The sequence below is a fragment of the Nicotiana tabacum genome, chromosome 3, assembly GCF_000715075.1.
Source record: "Nicotiana tabacum cultivar K326 chromosome 3, ASM71507v2, whole genome shotgun sequence".
Lineage (NCBI taxonomy): Eukaryota > Viridiplantae > Streptophyta > Magnoliopsida > Solanales > Solanaceae > Nicotiana > Nicotiana tabacum.
The window spans coordinates 124,574,783-124,595,381 of record NC_134082.1 but is presented as its reverse complement, the minus strand read 5'-3'; the positions used below and the strand labels follow the sequence as shown (position 1 = coordinate 124,595,381).

Genomic DNA, 20,599 nt, shown 5'->3' with positions numbered 1-20,599 from the left:
TGCAGTACCTTTTTTCTGCATTATATTATTGTTTTTCGACCTTATAAATATGCTCACCAATACACTAAATAGGGTGGGGTGGGGGATGAGGGGCTTTATAGCTCCATTTTCCTATTTGTGGCTTTCATGTCCTCAACCCAAATGAACAAAGAACAGAGGTACATAAAAGTTATAGCACATATATACTAGAATGTTGGCAGCTCTATTCAATATTTACATTCTTTATGCGAACAGCAGTAGATAATCTCCCAGAGACCATATCGTAGTATACCAAGATAACTACATCTAAGCAAAACTAAGGAATTAAGTGTCCATAAAAGACGGGAGATTCTAACGGAACCATGACACTAATCACTAGTGTCAAAATAGTAATTGCTTCTTCATCTAGGCAATGAAATCGACCAACCTGAAAGTGATAGTTCATCCACTGGAATGTGGTGAGGAAGGGGAGCCCGAGCCCTTGAGGAGTCCAACATCATCTACCACAATGTCGAGTACCTCCGCCTTGTGTGCATTCGACTCCCCACTCTGGATGCCTCTCAAAGTCTCCAGCACTTCTTGCATTGAAGGTCTCATATCTCTCTCCTGTTGCAGACAACGAAAAGCTAACTCAGCGACTAAGGTAGTCATCCTCCTCACAGAGCTGTTTGTCGTGAATCCAAGACTTGGATCAACTAATTCATGTACTGAATGAGTTTGGATCTTGTTGACAGCCATATTAGCCAAATTAATATCTTGGCGGTGCCTGTTGGTGTCCACAGCTTCTAATGATGAGATCAGCTCTATCAAGACCACCCCAAAACTATAAACATCACTCTTTTCAGTGAGCTGGTAACATTGGTAGTACTCAGGATCAACGTAGCCGGGTGTACCCTGTGGAGCAGTAGAGACATGTGTGACATTATTTGGGAACAATCTTGATAGCCCAAAATCAGCAACTTTCACATGGAAATCATTGTCTAATAGAATGTTGTTGGTTTTGACATCACGGTGTATTATAACTGAGGAATGGAGATAAGCCAGTGCATCAGCAGTCTCAATGGCTATGTTCATTCGGACAGGCCAAGAGAGTAAACCAGATTTGGCCCGATTTCCATGCAGATGATCTGCCACTGTCCCGTTTGATATGTACTCATAAACAAGCAGTAAATCTCGGCTTCGTTTTGATGTGCAACCGTATAATGTCACTAGGTGCTGGTGGCGGAGCTTAGTTAAAATCTCAACTTCATTCATGAACTGCTCTACACGCTTGAAATTGTTCTCATACAAGCGCTTGACTGCTACAACACGACCATCACGAAGCTTGCCTGATTAACAATTATTTAGAATTATTAGGACACTCTCTTACCAAATAATAATATGTAATTAGGAGTTTGCAGTACATACCATAGTACACGACGCCAAAACCACCATCCCCGAGTTCTTTAGATTGATCAAAATTATCCGTGGCTTCTTCAAGTTCAGCAAAACTGAAGACATGAGCCCCAAAATAGGAGCTTCCCCTCCCATAATCAGCTTCAGATGTGGACGAGGGATAAGAGGGAATGCTTCTGGTGAAAGTGGTTGAAGAATTAGGAGAAGAAGTAGTCAGGCCATTGCTTGAGCTTAAAATTGGAAGGTCTTTCTTTTCAGTTTGGACAGGTGAAGTCTGTGCTGCAGTCCGCTTTCTCTTTTGTTTGCAGAAGAAGATTAGCCATCCAATGCCAATACCGGCAAATACAGCACCTCCTACGCTAAGGCCTGCAATCGAAAGAAGAAAGTTTAAAATCTTCTCAAGGCATTTGACCATGTCAGTTGTACTATAAAATTAGAACTAAAGACAGTACCTATTGCAAGTGGCGTCTGATTTTTCTTTCCACTATCTGCAAAACAATCATAATACTGTCAATTAAGTGATAAACGCGATATATAGATGCTGAAGTACATAAACTAAACCTGGCTGGAATAAGGAGAAACTAAGAAAACTGTGGTGATATGAAATTGAGGTATATGGTCAAGTAATAGATCTGAAAAGCACAAACTATAAGGAATAAGCACGCTGTCAGAAGAATACCCAGGGATACCCGAAACAAACATACCATGGAAATCTAAAAACCAATCAAGAGAATTTAGTTAAATAACTTTGCCTTACACTTTGTTCCAAGTTCAGTTTTGTGTTAGGTGTATCCCTTGAATCAAACGCCTCTAGCATCTACTCATGCCAAATACATATTTGCAGTAGGATGAGATTAGAAAGACCCCTGTACACATGGATAGACTACCTCTAAACCTGGCAATGCAATTATGTAGAACTAGAAGAAACAATGTTTCAGACTGAACTTAGGATTCATCAACTAGAACAATCGACAATAAGACTGAAAGTCATTGCTTTCCAGAGAAAAAGAAAAAACATAGGAAGAAAGCTCAACAATCTTGTTGACAAATAAGGTGAGAAAGTAAATATTGAAATGTTTGACCATCTCATCTAGAAACTTAAACTATTATAGAGAGCACACTTTTATTTGCTTAATTATGTGTTCAACAATAAATACGTGTAGCAGTTCTCACTCCGTCCAAATTTCCAAATTATCGACTTCTACGATTAATATTCGTAATTAGAAAGTAGTAAAACCAGAGAATAAAGTTCCCAGCAAACCTTTTGAGGAACTTTCATGTTCTAAAGGCAAGACAAGGGATTGCTCCACAAATACAAGTTGGCTGGCCAGCCCCACATTAAATCCACAGTTTCCATCTAGCCTCGTGCACCCATAACACAGTCCATCGTAGGGGACATCGTATTTCACACTAAACCCCTGCATTAATGCTTCCCCGAGAGTAGTCTGATTGCTATATGGCCTTTTGCCCCCGTCTCTGAATACCGGTATACTCCCCTTTTCAATTTAGACGAGGTAGTTTGACTCGGCATTTAAGAAAAAAACAAACTTTTGAAACTTGTGGTCTTAAAAACTTAAGGGGTAAAAGCTTTGTAGGACCATGACAATTGTGTGGTTATAAAAGCTTCTCATTAATGGTAAAATAGGTAAAATGAAAGTTTAAAGTTGAATTATTTTCAAATTTAGAAATGCGTTATTTATGTTACAATTTTGGAACAGACTAAAAAGGAAAGTATTCGTCTAATTTGAAATGGAGGGAGTAGTAACAACAGTTTCACGCGTTATGACTTTAGAGAAGGGTCACTTGGAATTGGACCCAGTAAATAGAAGGCGCAGGTGAAATTCAAACCAGTTACACTACAGCTGAACAAATTCTGGGGCGTAAAAACCAATGCCGCAACGTAGCAGCCGAAGCTCAAAGGAGAGTTCTTCGTCTTCGTTATGGTCTTAGCTGAAGAAAGTAGAGTTGAGAGTAGTATTGGTGAATTGAGGAGGACAAGTATTGTTCCACAGGTCTAGCCTACCTATATATTGTCATGGTTCTTGAAGACCGATTAATAGAAAGAACTCTGTAGGTAAGTGATTGGTGAGTGAACTCGGTTTGATATTCAACGCAGCGTAGTTTGAATTCAGGAGGCCGCAGTAGTCAGGACGGTCACCGCCGGAAAATGGATAAAGGTGATATCAATGATGTAGCCGCAGGAGAAAGTGCGGTCATGCACAGTTAAAAGGAGGATGTTGTGAAAATAAAGGCGGTGGCGAAGAAGAGAGCAGTTGTGGCGCCATGGGTGTATGAGAGAGCCATTTGGACAATGAGCGAGTATTGGCATTATTGTTGAAAAGGTGTTTGGAGTATAATCCAAGATCTGAATAGTACGTAATAGTAGTTGCTTAATAATCAATTAAGTGAGTAATAAGCATAGAAAATTAGCATGCAAATTCCAATAGAAATAAAAGATACATTAAATAATTTTGTTCCATGTATGCAAACATTAGTGAATAGAGTTACCACTATCTATATTTAAAAGGATGAAGTAATAGTATTATCACACTTGAAAAGTCGTTTGGTTCACCCTCATGATTTGGCTACTTATGTGCCCTATTACTGGTGTCTTATTAAATTATAAATTAGGTGATAATAGTCTAATGGTGAAATGTGAATGTCATCGATCTCTTTTTTAACAAAATTTTCTTTCTGTCATTTCATTCAAACGCCAACCATGTTTGAATTAAAAATAGAACTAACAAAAAGAATAGTAAGCGCTACAAATAAAGAACGGGATTTCTGTATCATAGTTCAACGAAACATACACTTATATTCTTTTAGGGTAGTTAGAGAATTGTTGTACTCTTTGTCATAATTTAAAATTATTTTCTCATTTTTTTTAATATTTTGGACGTAGACTAGACATGATTCTATTTCATGGACCGACACTGGTCAATGCTCAACATCTAAATAAATTAAATACTTACTTCAATACTCATCGTTTTCTCGAAAACAAACATGGCAACAGGAAAGCTTTAAAATATAAAAATTAAGTTATCTAAATTAAATTATCACCTATAAATTTAATTAGAACGATTCCGAACAATATGTAAAAAAAAAAAAAAAAAAAAAACATGCATGACCATACAGCAAATATTTGATCTGCAGTTTGTCATTTTCTTTGGTTCTTCCAAAATTAATCTTCTCCGACATTACAATAGGCCTTTTTGGGATCTCCTTTTTCTAATTACTGTTTTCTCTAAAACCTTTTACTAAGTACTAGTGTTGCTTTTGACGGTGATAAGGTCAAGTCCGACACTATAAGGGGTCGTTGGTTGGAATACGATTTATTCCGATATAAATTATGCCGGTATAAATTATATTGGGATAAGTTATGCTGGGATGTTGTTTATTCATTGTTTGGTATGTTGTATTAAGAATGACAATTGCATAATTTCTAAGAAGAAGGTATAAGTTATACCGGTGCTAATCACCCCATTTTCTATAAGGTATAAGTTATCCCAGTGTTAAAATTAACACCGAGATAACTTATACCTAGTTTGCTAACCAAACATGATATTAAGGTGATATTAAATTTTTATACCACCCTTATACCTTCTTATACCTCATACCAAACGACCCCTAAACCGTCATATTATTTGGGTGCAAGATGAAATGAGCGACAGAGGGATAATTGACATCTCTAACATATACTCTAAAATGTTTACCATGTTGGCTATTCTATTCGGTTTAAGAATAGGTAGATTTTTGAGTTTTTGACAACGCCAATATTGAATTTTCTTTTGGTGTTAAAAGAGAGGAAAAAACAGAAAAAGGGATTTTGTAAAATCGACAAAAATAAATTAGTACTAAATGTTAGGCATGGGACAGAGTTATGTTAGTAGCCTTTTCCCCTCTTTTTCACTTCTTTTATTGAAGATGCAGTGAGAGTATCAATGATAAACATATTATTACATTCATTTTAACTTAAATCTCTATTTTTCTATTGTAAACCTTGCCAAATCATTTTTTCTACAAAGAAAACCACCTTTCAAACATCTAACACTCACAGAAAATATATTACTACTATATGGGTCACACTTTGATTCTTCTCTGTACAAGCTTTCCATTCTTTAATCTATAATAGAATAAGAAAGTTTATATATAACTCCGCACATGTTATTTTAACAAATCCTAAATAATTTTACTCTTTCAAGAAGGAGGAGAAAGTGACGATCAACGAACAATGGGACAAATAAAATAATGTAAACACGCACAAAGTATTTGATAAAGCTTTAAATTTTAACCTTGTACCTTAGTCTAATTTTGGTCCGTGTAGGGCGCCGGGTACAAAGTTGATGCAACTAGTTGGATTTAAGTAGGAGGAGACTTATCATGAGATAAATTTAAGCATGCTACAACCTATTAAAGGAAAAAAGGGGAAATGAGCAATGCTTAACATGGGGAAGAAACTATTTGAGCCGGAACTAGTTAGATAGAGGCTAGAGCTTAGTATTCAGAGTTTCATCTGGAATTCGGACCTCAATTAAACGCGTACTTATGGCTGGAGTTATGTTTGAGGAGAATTGGAAGAGAGTTTAATTTTATGTACTGACATATAAGTCACTGATAAAATAATTATAAGTAAATCTTCGTGATAAGTATTGATCTTAAAAAAAAAAAATTATACTGTCACTCAGTATATAACTGAAATCTTTTGGTGAAAGGACTGGAATGGTGATTTGATTTGGAAATGAACGGACGAACTTACCAATGTATCAACGCCATATGACCTTAACGCTCAATAATTAGATTCTAGTAAAATCATGAGGGAATAGTAGAGAAAAGAGATTACCGCCATCTTGATTTTGTGCGTCGGTGCAGTTGAAAGCATGAGTACCCGTGGCACAATGGCAAGCAAAGGCTGCGGAATCTGGGTTGGATCCACATCTTCCACCTGACTTGTCGCACTGTCCGCATAGCGTTTCAATATTTGCCGTCCAATTAACTGAAAACCCGCCAGAAATGGCTGTTCTCAGAACTTCAACAGTTGCTGTAGCGCTGGCTAATGCCACAGCACTCGTTTGATTGATCCTAGCTATTATTTCGCTCTCGCATCTTACCCGAGAGAAGTCGAACAAAACCCCGATCATTGTGTAAATACCAAATATGTTGCTATTGCAATTAAAGACTTTTGGGTCATTTAGTAATTGCTGACCAGAGACGAGGGTGCAGCCATAGTGCAGAGTAATATTCTGGTCAGTGGAAATATAGCTGAAAATGTTAAAATCCAAGGAGGCGTTCTCAGGGTTGTCCAAACAAATATTACTCAGTAAATCATCTCTAGCCAAGGTTAGTATTCGAGTAGGAGTATCGATCGCTATCACTTTGTATGCTGTTGATTCAATAGCAATATTCGGGATGTTACTCTCGCAGTTGATCTCGAAACTTGGATGACCACAGTACTCTGGTCTACCACCTCCCCAGAAAGGGTACTTTATTTCGATGTCGCCACAGAGAATTGGCTCACTACACATCCTGAATCGCTCGTCATCTTGACAGAACAACCCCGGTATTTTGATCAAGACAAAGATTAAGGTACTAAAGAGCAAAAAGTATGGATGGAGTTGTTGATGCATTTCTGTCTGATTAAAGGAATTAGCATCTAGAAAGAGAGTTACCAACTAGAAATAGTGTAGAAAAGCTTTACCCAGTTCTACGATCTTCTCGTCTAGAAAAGAGATAGAGGAGGTGGGGAGGAGATGAGGAACTAAGGGGCAGAGAAGAGGAAGATACAAAGGTTAGGAAGAACACCAAATTCAATTAGGAAGATGAGATGTAAAATTCAAAGGAAAAGATGGGGTGCTTTATTTTGTCATTCTTTGGTCAACATATAGCAATAATATTTGACAAACGATACCAATTTCGCGTATATTGTCAAACGAGATACAGAAGCTCCTATTGGAATTTAGGGGTAGCAGACTTGGTCTAATTTCAAAAAAATTGTGTACTAATAAAATTATTTTTCCCAGATGGAAAAATAATTTTATATCCAACTACTACCGTGACTCACAAAATTTAATTATGATAAGAGTCAAATATTTAGATTTGGTCAGTATGAATTAATTAGTCCTATGAAAGAAACCATCTAGCTAAGACTAGAGTGGTCATAATATGACATACTACACGCGAAAGACACAAACTACCAGAAAGTTGGCTATACAGTTTGTTCTATGGAAACTTCCAACGCGTCAAGACTTGAACAACCTGAGGGACTATAAGATCATTCCACGATTGCTCCTCACAGGTCTGCTATATTCTTCATATCAGTCATATTCAACTGTCCCTGTTTTTTTGTAGGATCAAGTTTTTATCCTATTGTTCTATTTTTGGAGGTAAGGTCTACTCCCTCTCTTGTACACTTCTTCTAATTAATACAACCAGACATCTGGAAAATTTTATAAAAAAAAAAATACAAGAAATTCAACGTGAACATTTCCTCCACACTTTTGTGGAGGTAGGTGTATCAGCAGAAAACGGTCAGTGGTATACTGTCAAGTTATTCATCCATGAATTGCCCGAATTCGGGTACATGCTATAAATCTTTACCCGTTGATGTTCGGCCAAAAATGCATATATTTAATCATTGTTGCCTCATATTCTAGTACTTTTAATCATCTTTTGAGTATTAATTATATTACTTTATGCTTAATATTATATTTTAACTGTGCAGGAATAAAGCGGTGCACAAATAGAAAGATTCGAAGCAAAATTATGTAAAAATAAAATAGCAAGAAATTATAATCGGAAGGAGGATAGAAAAAAATCTACATGGATGAGACAATTTTGGAGCAGCACATGAAATGAAGAAAAATGGAGGCCTTAGGATGTTTGTCTACGTGGCATGAAGTGAAGTAAAGTAAATGTGAATTGTAGCAATTAAAACAAGGGGGGAACATAATGATTGGTTGATGATTGGAGATTAAAAAGGATTTAAAGAAGAAAGCATAAAATGTTTATTAGCAAAGTTGGAAGTTCGCCGCAGAAAAGAGTGGAATTCGCAAAACGCTACTGCATTCTGCGCCAGGGCCAGCGCGTTACGCCGGAGGATTTTTCCTACTTTGTTCGGAACAAGGTTATTTCGATTCTATACAATCCTAACTTGTTAAAAGAAATTTTAAAGGGGGAACGTTTTTGTGAAGAACTTTTGACCAAAGGAGAGCACAAATCTGCTGTGGAGGCCAGGTTTTATCTTTTCTTCAACAAAACTTAGTAATTTTTATGTTTCTTTGTATGATTTGTTGTTTGGCTATCATGTCTATGTGGAGCTAAGCTTCACTTTCTAGGGTTGTGGTTCTTTCATGAATATTGTTATTCGGATATTGATTTTGATTTCTTGATTTATCGTATTAGTTTATTTATTCAATCTTGCGCTTCATTATTGAATTGTTTGATCACCAATTGAATATTATACACGAATCTAGAATTGAACTCGAAAGTGGGAATTCTAGATTGCTTATAGGATTGAGTAGAGCAAGTTCTTGAACTTGAGCATCGGGGAATGGATTCGCGGTTAGGATAGACATATACTTAATTGTCTTGCTTGGTTGATTTACAAGAATTATAAATGCGTTCTTGTTGATTCTAGTTCCATAAACATATAGGCCTTAGGTTAGCTTGAATAGGCGAATAAGAACTCGCCAGATTCTTATGAGCAATATTATCTCTGTTAACCAATAAACTAGATAATTAGTTACTCAATTCAATTGAAGAATACAATAGGAATGTTAGATAGCCCATAACCCTAGTTCGTTTTCATAACATTGATAACATAAAAATCTGCTCTTCCTCTATTCAAAGTTCATTATTTATTTTTCTTTATTTTAATTAGTTTAAAATCAAATACTTCTAGTTTTAATTCTCGTTTAGATAGTTAGGATAGTCTAATTTAGTTAATAGTTAATCATAAGTCCTCGTGGGTTCGACATCCGACTTTTAATCACTTTATTACTTGACGACCGCGTATAATTGCATGTGCGTTTTGGAGCAACACCCGTGTTACGATTTCTGAGAGAACCTAGGTGAATGGCTCAAAATAATGTCTCAAAAACCAGAGATCCGTATACTCTTGTCAATTTTTGTGACAATTTTTCGAACTGATAAAGAGAGGACGACCTTAATGGCTTAATCTAAGGATTAAGTTCAAGCATAATTTTAGAGGAAATATGAAAAGGGGTTATTTGACGGAGTTAGCATACGGATTCCAGAGATCCGTTCTACATGTTTTAATCGAGGGCATAAAAGATGAGAATTGGTGGCAGAATATTGATCATAGTAAAGTTGGACAAATGCCTCAACCCCAAATGCCTCTATACACCGATAAATAGAACTTTCCACTAACTCAACCCCAGAAGTTAGCTCCTGAGATAAGGATTGCCCAAAATTGGACTATCTCAGCCGTCCTTCACCCCTCTCCCCTCTCCCAACCTAATGTACTAATTCAGCCATGATGTTAATAACGAATATCATGTGTCTTGCAAAATTTGTTAATGAAGACGAATGCTAATAGTGGTTAGATTTCTTGCTTTGTTTTACTGAGTCTTGATACTGAGATATCAACTACATCATTCATGTGTAATTAGCTAACCAACAACTATCACGATATTTTAAACTTTGAAGAAAAGCTCATTGTGGAAAAGAGAAATAAGAAGATGTCAACAATAGACTTTATGATCAAAGGTTGGTTGGTGGAGGCATACCTAACACCACCTAAAATGACAGCTATTGAACGGTAAGACTAGACTTACACAGTAGTGGAAGTGATACACGATATCAGGGATGAACAAATTAACTAGTAAAAGATTTTGGGCAACTAAAATCTATAACAGTGCAATATCTAAGTTGGGATGTTTAATTTTCATGAATTTAAGTACTTTCAAACTGTCATTATTTATACCCAATTAGGATTACTTTATATATTAAGCGGCGATGATAATTATAAAGGGAATAAGTTATCTACAAGTGGTTAAACTTGTAATATAATTTAAATATATGTATCTACATCGGAGTAACAGTTTTCCTTGTCGTCGTCTTCCTAGAGTTAGCTCAAATTAATAGCTAATTAGACAGAAGAAAAATAAAACCCCATTGACTAAATGAACCAAATCCATCGACTAAGTCAAGATTAAGAAGGCAAATCGAGGCGGAAATAGTTCTTAGGAAAACAAGAATATGTACCTGCAGGGGATGGTCTAGATATTGGTAATGGTGGTGAGACTCCAAAAGCAGCAACTGAACAAGAAGCAGATTCATAAGGAGGATCAGGACAAAAGCAAATCGTTTGCTTCATAAAAGCATCATACCCACATCTCCCCTTTGTGTCAGTACACTCACTGCAGGCTTTACTATCCATTTTCCATCTTATATCAAACCCTTCTTGTAGTACTTCTCCCAAACTTGTTGAATTCATGGACCCTACAGTAGCACCACTCATCTGGAGGATTGGAACTGTGACACTAGCATTACACTTCCCCGGGCCTTGAGCTCCGGGCAATATAAAAACATTGTCATATTTGCTATTTCTACAAGCCATATGATCCATTTCCGCAAAGTTGGGCGAAACAGGGCAATTGTATAGGAAGGTCAAGTTTGTGTAGCTAGTGGCATAGTCGAAGAGGGAGTAATCCAGAGTGGTGTTAACCAAATCAACAGGACACGTTGATTCCATGATATCCTCCCTCACAATTCTTATTGTTTGGGATGTTTGATGTACGTCCAAAATTCGATACTTGATTTTGTTGATGATCATAGTAGTACTACTATCCTGATTGCAGTTGAGCTCAAAACCAGGGTAGCCACAGTAGGGAGGATCATTGACACCGCGGAAAGGATAACTTAATCCCGTAATCTTACCACAGCTATATGTATTCCCACAAGTCTGGTAAAATTCATCGGGATTACTTGAACCTCGAGGTACATGAATTAGTATAAGGGAGGAAAACAGAGAGAGCAAAGAGAACAAGTAAAAGCTTTGCGAATTCATGTGGAGGAAATGAGAAAATGGATGTGGCTAAAGGAAGAAGGGTAATGGTTTATTAACGAAGTCTATGGTGAGTAGAAAAGTAGGTGGACTGAAAGCATGAAGAAGATGATATACAGAGGAAATTGGGAGATAAAAATGACTTCACTTGATGACTACTACACTTTTATTAATAATGGAAGTCATGGAAATTTTTTAAAGGAGTCATGGTATCACATTGACTGAAGCTAAAGAGTGAAACTAACCTGTGGAGGAAACTAAAATTGCTCTCTTAAAAGAAAAGAAAAACCTACCTATTTCGTTGATTTTTGAGTAGGGGAAAGGAAAAAAAGATATCATGTTACCTGTTTCCTTTGTCATTCAGTGTTTATTAGTTGTATTTTTTGTTTATATGATTATTTTATTTGGGATTAGGAAGTCTACTCCAGAGAGAGTCAATCGGAAATTACTTGGACATAAGAAAACGATTTGAGGTTTGTTAAGCGTTACTATCTAATTAGGACAAGTATGTCATGGACTATCCAACAACCACATTTACTATAATTTGCTTATGATCAACCCGGTTGGTGGCACTTATCAGACTTAGACCACTTCCTAGTTCATAGATAACTGGTGTTGAGGATTATTTGGTGAGGTTTATTTGTCCAAAACATATTAGAACCTTTGTGAATTGAAAAAGAAAAAAGAAACAGACAAAAAAGTGGACTTATTCGTTGAGATACATTTTTTAGAATGAAGATGCACCTGCCAATGTAGCCTGAAATGAAGGAGGAAGAACGGAGAGAAAAGAACAGAGATGGATAGGAGGAGTGATAGACCAAATCAACTCAAAAATATAATGCATCAAATGAAGTGCTTTTGACAAGTGCAAGGAGGACCCTAGTTATAGATATGGAACCTTGCACAATGCAGACAATCAGAAATTTATCTCTAGGAAATAAAATATAAAATCAGGGATAAGATAAAGATCTATACAAGGGATAATATGTAATCTAATTTAGATCACGAGGAATATAAAAAATCTACTCTAAAAAGATAATAATCTTATTAAATAAGATAAATTAAAATCTTTTAATTTTTTTAGACTGTATATCATCCCGACAGTCTTTCTCACATCTACATAACAAATATTAGACATTAGGACGCGAAGTAATTTTTTTGTGTGGTAATAATGTAAATATTACCATTAACAACAAATTCCAATACACCTACAATGCACCTAAATTCCATAGCCACCTTCCTTGAAGAGTACTATGAGAGATAGGCCTCCAACGGAGCTAACTATACAAGAAGTTTCTGAAGTAATCCATAACAGCACCCAGTGGCGGATTTAGAGGGGCGGAAGGGTTCACCCTAAGTCCCTTTGCCGAAAAATTACATTGTATATATAAGGCAAAATCTGTTTTTTACCTCTATATATTAAGCTTTGAATCCCCTTGACATAACCCAAAAGCATAGCTTAGTGGTAAAGGCGGTTCAAAACTTTTGTAAAGTCTTAGGTTCAATTCCCACTAGTTATAATCTTTTTCAACTTTCTTTTTTGAATTCTCTTGGCGGAAATCCCGCCTCCGCCACTGACACCATGAAGCAACAAAATTACCCAACTAATGATGGTTCCTCTTCTTCCAAATTAGTGAAAGAAGGAAGACCCGGACCATAGTCGGGTTTTTTTCCTGTTTGACTCGGATTATCAGGTTGATGTGGTTTGTCGATTTCCTTTGTACAGTCTTAGCTCCAACTAGTAAAAGGAATACAACAGATAAGTAACTGGGCTTTCCTGAAACCCAAAAAAAAAAAAAAGGAATTGGGCTTCTAATCTTCACTCTGAATAGGGTAAAAATAGCACGGGCTAGCCAGTTTTCGGACTGGTCATTTAAAAATAGTCAGCATTTGCAAAGTCATTGAAAAATAGTCACTATTTTGCTGCAACATGGAAAGTTCCAACATAATGTACTGGAGATCGGTGCACCTATGTATGAACTTCCAGCATATTATGCTGGAACTCCAATAAGTATATTAGTTCAGTATATTATGCTGGACCGGTATACTGATGCTGGAACTTCAGTACAATATACTAGAGTTCTAGTATATTATACTGGAGTATTTTCCGAATTTTGAATATTGTTTTCGTTCAAATTTATCTTTACATGAAAAGTGACTTAAATTTCGATTACTTTTGAAACTGTAGCTATTTTTGAATAACCACTTGTAAATATGACTATTTTTAAATTTCTCCCCTTAATAGGTGCTAGTTTAACAACCCAGGTCCATTGAAGCCCAGGTGCTAACATTAGTATGGAATTGGAAGAAATTGATTGGGGGCCACAGTTACATTTTCAAGTCCATTTTGGCACTGCGAATGATAGTAGCAAACAGGACGTGTTCAACTTTTAAGTAGACAAAATATTGTGTAAATTGGGTTGGAAATCCTTATCTACGCACCGCTCTTCGTTCAGTGACATGCCAAATACTGACGTGACGATTACCAGCAGCCACCTCGCTCCCAAGTCCCAACGCTCAACTCCCCCAACCATAATTATAAATCTATAAATGGAACTATACGACTTCAGCTAGAAACTTGGGAATTAATTAATAGGAAAAAATCCATACTCTTCATTTGTATCTCGAATCGAGAGACTGGAAACGTCGAGAACCACAAATTAGTAGAATGAATTCCTTTTGGCTTCTACTATGAAAATCGAAGAAAATACTCTCTCGACTTCATTTAATTACACCATTGCTCTTTAAGAGAATTAATCAGATTTTTTTAACTCCAATTTATATATATATATTTGACTCTCATATTTGAAATATGTTATTCTTGCTTTCTACTGAGCCCGATGCACAAAATTTTATATAATAAACTTTTGGTGCAGTGCACTGGTTCAAATATCTTCGAGGTGTTTTTCCTCTATTTCCTTTTCTAGCTGGTTCCTATTCACCCTAAAAAGAATTTCAAACAAATGCCAAATTCAAATGGAATTCGGTCCAAGCATTGGATACACAACTATCATCATTTCTGCAATAAAACTATCTGTTGCACTTAACCATAGTATAGAACTTAAGAATTTAACTTAAATTATCTGATAATGTAAAACATTTACCGTCACAGTAGTATAACCTATCATACGTGTACCTAGTTTCAGTTATTATAATGTTAGATGGAATTATTGTTGCGGAAGCCAAATGTATATAGTGTGAATGAGTCACAACTACTATACCAAAAATTATGACAACCACCAAATAATAAATAAGACAATAAAACAACAATAAAAGGAACACCAGAATTTACGAGGTTCGGCCAATTTTGCCTACTTCCTCGGACACAACCAATATTTTATTTCACTCCAAAAATACAAGTGAAATAATACTAAAGAGAAGATACAAATGTCTTAAGAAGATAAGAAGGCAAATGAGAGGTGTGTTTAAATCCTAAACATTAGGCCTTCTTTTATAGGGAGAAATTCTCCCCAAATTAAGTCTCCCACCGATGTGGGAGTTTGCCATTTTCAACAAATCCCCACCTTGGCAAAATTCCACATCTTCAATTTTCTCTCAGTAACAAATTTTGGTTGTGTCTCCATTTTCAATCTTCAGTGTTCAACAATGTTGATAAAATCCAAACAATGTTGAAACTTGACCGCAGTCATCACTTTTGTCAGCATATCAGCAGGATTCTCTGTAGTATGAATTTTCTTCATCGTGACTCCACCTTCTTCTATGATTTCTCGTACGAAATGATACCGAACATTAATGTGCTTCGTCCTTGCATGATAAACTTGGTTCTTCGCTAACTGAATAGCACTTTGACTATCACAAAAAATTGTGATAATTTTTTGTTCAACACCAAGCTCTTTTAGCAATCCCTGAAGCCAAATTGTCTCTTTCACAGCCTCTGTAATAGCCATGTACTCCGCCTCTGTTGTAGACAAAGCAACTGTTGACTGCAAAGTAGACTTCCAACTAACTGGTGTCTTTGCAAAAGTAAACACATAACCTGTAGTTGATCTTCGTTTGTCCAGATCACCCGCAAAATCTGAGTCACAATATCCAACTACAGACTGATTGTCTTCCTGCTAAAAAACTAACCCAACATCTACATTATTGTGAATATACCATAGAATCCACTTCACAGCTTGTCAATGCTCCTTTCCTGGATTATGCATATATCTGCTAATAACTCCAACAGCTTGTGAAATGTCAGGTCTCGTACGGACTATTGCATACATCAAGCTACCAACAACATTTGCATATGGTACCCTTGACATATACTCCTTTTCAGCTTCATCTTTTGGCGACATAGTAGTACTTAGCTTAAAATGGGGAGCAAGTGGAGTACTAACCGACTTAGTCTTCTCATCTATGCCAAAACGCTGCAGTACTCTCAAATATTCTTTCTGAGGTAAACAGAGTTTCTTTGAACGTCTATCTCTTATTATCTCTATGCCAAGAATTTTCTTTGTCTCGCCTAGATCCTTCATCTCGAACTCCTTCTTCAGTTGAATCTTCAACTTATCAATTTCTTCCGAATTTTCGGAAGCTATCAACATATCATCAACATATAGGAGAAGATATACAAAGGAACCATCTTTAATCTTGCGCAAATACACACAATGATCGTATTTGCTTCTCTTGTACCCTTGCCGCAACATAAACTTATCAAATTGCTTGTACCATTGTCTAGAAGATTGTTTCAATCCGTACAATGATTTTTCAAGTTTGCATATCATATTTTCCTTTCCAGCAACTTTGAATCCTTCTGGCTGAGTCATGTAGATTTCCTCCTCCAAGTTTCCATGTAAAAATGCAGTTTTTACATCCATTTGAACTAGTTCCAAATCCAATTGTGCTACCAAAGTCAACATAATTCTAATGGAGGAATGTTTTACAACTGGAGAAAACACTTCATTGTAATCAATTCCCTCCTTTTGAGCATATCTTTTGGCCACCAATCTTGCTTTGTAGCGAACATCTTCTTGGTTAGGAAATCCTTCTTTCTTTGCAAATACCCATTTGCTTCTAATTGCTTTCTTTCCCTTCGGCAGATTGGTAAATCTCCATGTATGATTCTGATGAAGAGATTGTATTTCATCGTTCATGGAAACCCTCCACTTATCTTCTTCTGAACTTTGGACTGCGTCTTTATAAGTGGTAGGAAGATCATCAGCTATAATTGAGGCGGCACAAGCAACCATCTCTATGAGACGAACAGGTTTTGTTATTGTCCTTTTTGGCCTGCTAGTTGCTATTGATTCAAGTTGTTGTTGAGGTTCCTGAGTTGGAATCTCCCTTTCTACTGGCTATTCTTCCAGAGGATAATCTTTATTTGTTTCCTCCTCTGCTTCTTGTGTAGGAAAAATAAATTTTCCCTCAAACTCCACCTGCTTAGAAGCACCCTCATTTTGTTTGGTATCTATTGTTACCTTATTTACCATAGCAGATTCATCAAAGGTAACATCCCTGCTGAATATTACTTTCTTTGTCATAGGACACCATAAGCGATATCCTTTGACTCCAGAAGTAATCCCCATAAAAATAGCTTTCTTTGCCCTTGGATCCAATTTTGACTCTGTCACATAATAATATGCAGTTGAGCCAAATACGTGCAAAGAGTCATAATCTACAGCAGGCTTTCCATAACATTTTTCAAATGGTGTCTTTCCATCAATAGCAGTAGATGGTAAGCGATTAATGAGGTGACATGCATATGTAACTGCCTCAGCCCAAATTCTTTGTCCAAGCCAGCATTGGACAACATACATCGTACCTCTCCAGCAAGGTCTGATTCATACGTTCTGCCACTCCATTCTGTTGTGGTGTATGTCTGACAAAGAAGTGTCGGACGATGTCATCATTTTCACAGACCTTATTGAAATGATCATTTTTATATTCACCTCCATTGTCTGTGCGAATATACTTGATCCTCTAGCCTGTTTGATTCTCCACCATCGTCTTCCATTTGAGAAAAATTTCCAACAGTTCATCTTTGCTCTTCATTGTATACACTCACACTCTTCGGAAAAAATCATCAACAAAGGTTACAAAATAGTGTTTCCCATCCAATGAAGGTGTATTGGAAGGACCCCAAACATCAGAGTGTACATAATCCAAAATGCCTTTAGTATTATGTATCGCTGTACCAAATTTAACCCTTGTATGTTTCCCTTTGACACAATGCTCGCAAAACTCCAAGTTGCAAGCCTTTACTCCTTTTAACAATCCTTGATCTGATAAAGTTTTCAAGGATTTACCTCCAGCATGTCCCAAGCGCATGTGCCATAGTCTGGTTGCTTCTTCCTCTTTTTCGTCACTGGATGTTACTGTCGTTGTCCCAATAACTGTACTACCGCGATAACGGTACATGTTATTGTTCTTCCGATTGGCCTTCATTACCACTAGTGCACGGAACATACTCTCATTACTCTATTTTCTGCAATGATTTTGATCCCTTTTGATTCTAGGGCTCCCACAGAGATGAGATTTTTCTTCAAACCCGATACATATCGAACATCTGTTAATGTTTTGATCATTCCATCATGGTTCCTTAATCGTATTGAACCAATGCCATATGAGGTAAGAGGGCTGTTATCCGCTGTGTGGACGACTCCATATTCTCCTTCTTGAAAATCCACGAACCAGTCCTTGTTGGGACACATATGATAGCTACAAGCCGAGTCCATCAACCATATGTCTGATAATGTTGATGGTTATGTTGTAACTAATGAAAAGTCTGAATCATCACCATCAGCTACATTTGAATCCATAATGGTCTTTCCATTGTTATGTTTGGCTTTATTCTTCAACTTCGGACAGTCTTTCTTCCAGTGCCCTTTTTCTCGACAAAAGGCACATTCATCTTTGCTGGGTCTAGATCTTGACTTGGATCTTCTCTTCTTTGTCCTTGTTTGATTTTGAGGACGACACCTCACAACCAGTGCTTCTCCTTCTCCGCCCTTCTATTTTTCTCCCTTTCTTTCTTCATAGCTGTACAAAGCCGAACAAACTTCTCTGAGAGAAATTTCGTCATTTCCATGGAGTAGAGTTGTTTCAAGGTGCTCGTACTCATCACGAAGTGACCCCAACAACATCAAAGCCAAGTCACCATCATCAAAAGTTGTATCCATATTTTGCAAATCTGTGACCAACTTATTGAAACTGGTGATATGTTCATTCATCGTGGTACCAGGAACATAGGTGAAGTGAAACAGTCTCTTCTTCATGTACAATTTATTTTGACTATTTTTCTTCAAAAATTTATCCTCCAGTGCTTTCCATAATTTACTTGCAGAAGTTTCCTTTGTGTATGGATATTTCTGCTCTCTAGCAAGGTAGGATCGAATGGTACCGCAAGCAACACGGTTGATAATTCTCCAATCTTCTTCTCCAATAACATCTGGTCTTTTTTCTTCAATGGCAAGATCTAGCCCTTGTTGAAAAAAGACATCTAGAACCTCGCCTTGCCACATCCCAAAATGTCCTAAACCGACAAAAATTTCTACCGCAAATTTCGCATTTGACATAATTCTTGTCATAATCGAATATGCCAATGATAATATATTGTTGACACTTGATGTAGATTCTGCTTGTTTATTGTCTCCCATCTTTGACACAAATATTATTTAATAGCTGACGACACAAATCAAGATTATTTCCTTTCTGGTGTGGAAGATCAGACTAAGCTGCAACCATAGAGCATATTCAGACAGAACCTTGACTCAGTTACCAAGATAAATCTTTTCTGATATGGAAGATCAGATTATGCTGCAACCACAGAGCATACTTAGACAGTACTTTGACTCTGATACCAATTGTTGCGGAAGCCAAATATATATAGTGTGAATGAGTCACAACTACTATACCAAAAATTATGACAGCCACCAAATAATAAATAAGACAATAAAACAACAATAAAAGGAACACCAGAATTTACGAGGTTCGGCCAATTTTGTATATTTCCTCGGACACAACCAATATTTTATTTCACTCCAAAAATACAAGTGAAATAATACTAAAGAGAGAAGATACAAATGACTTAAGAAGATAAGAAGGCAAATGAGATGTGTGTTTAAATCCTAAACATTAGGACTTCTTTATACCGATGTTTAAATCCTAAACATTATGTCTCCCACTGATGTGGGAGTTTGCCATTTTCAACAATTATCTTTGAGATGATTAAAATTCAAAGTTAATGGTAGGGAAATGGAGTGGTTAAGAAGGCTAAGGCAAAACGTACCCGACGGTGTAGCAAGGGATGAAAGCGGACTACTTTTTCCAGCTCCAGGGGAACCTGAACCAGCTGCAGGAATTCCGGTGGTGCACGCGTTTAACGAAGAAGAAGATTGATGATCAGGGCATAAACAAGTGAACTGTTTCGCACCAGCATCAAATCCACAACTTCCCCCAAACTTTTCACACTCCTTACAAGGACTGCTATCCACTTTCCATTTCAAATCAAACCCCTGTTCCAGCAACTTCTTCAAATCCCCCAAATTTCCAATTATTCCTCCAGACGAATAGTACTCCTTACGAGCTGGTACAACTATATTAGCATGACATGTTCCAACTCCGTTCAAATCATTCTTATAACTCAATCCGTTTATCGCACAATTAAACGACCCAGCCGAAGGTGCAATTCCAGTATTTCCGGTCCAAGGGGGACACACGTAATTAACCGTGACATTCACTAAGCTCAAAGCATACTCAAATATATTGGAATCCATTGTCGTGTTAAATTGACAAATCCCTTCTGCTACATCTTTTCTAGTAACTGTTATAATTTGGGCGTCCATTTTAATATCGAGAACTAAGTAATTTACGTTTGAAATTTGTATTATGGTGCTACCTTGATCTTCACATTGAAGCTCGAATCCAGGATAACCACATTCCTTTGGTCGGTCATTTCCCCAGAAAGGGTAACTAATCCCAGCTAAGTTTCCACAGTGGAAGGATTTGCCGCAGCTGGCAAACCACTGGTTTTCTAGGGAAGAAAGAGGAGGAAGATGAATTAAGAATAAGAGTAGCGTGTAAGCTAGAAATTGAAAGGAGAGAAGGCCTTCCATGTCGAATGCCCAGACACAAATTGTTGCACCGACTAGTTAACTAGTACTCTAGTAGGCGTATAGAAAGAACAAATAAACGGCGGCCGAATTTATATTAGAGCACTCCGTTGTCCGCTATCTGTAGTTATTTTTATCTATACTA

General features: G+C 36.9%; 1 protein-coding gene across 4 annotated transcripts; it reads right to left on the bottom strand.

The window, feature by feature from the left end:
- Positions 1 to 159: 159 nt before the first annotated feature.
- Positions 160 to 20,548, bottom strand: LOC107791391 (LEAF RUST 10 DISEASE-RESISTANCE LOCUS RECEPTOR-LIKE PROTEIN KINASE-like 1.4). 4 transcript variants are annotated; one of them, XM_016613452.2, is made up of 5 exons: positions 19,632 to 20,531; positions 10,597 to 10,650; positions 1,827 to 1,862; positions 1,387 to 1,740; positions 160 to 1,307 (listed from the first exon to the last, which is right to left on the bottom strand). In XM_016613452.2, the coding sequence occupies exons 1-5, from the start codon at positions 20,455 to 20,457 to the stop codon at positions 421 to 423; spliced, it is 2,157 nt and encodes a 718-aa protein (XP_016468938.1). In that variant the 5' UTR covers positions 20,458 to 20,531; the 3' UTR covers positions 160 to 420. The 4 variants fall into 4 exon arrangements, with proteins under 4 accessions (XP_016468938.1, XP_016468939.1, XP_075105984.1 ...); XM_016613453.2 differs by lacking the exon at positions 10,597 to 10,650 and having other exon boundaries at positions 19,632 to 20,548; XM_075249883.1 differs by lacking the exon at positions 19,632 to 20,531 and having other exon boundaries at positions 10,597 to 11,551.
- Between the last annotated feature and the right edge of the window lie 51 nt (positions 20,549 to 20,599).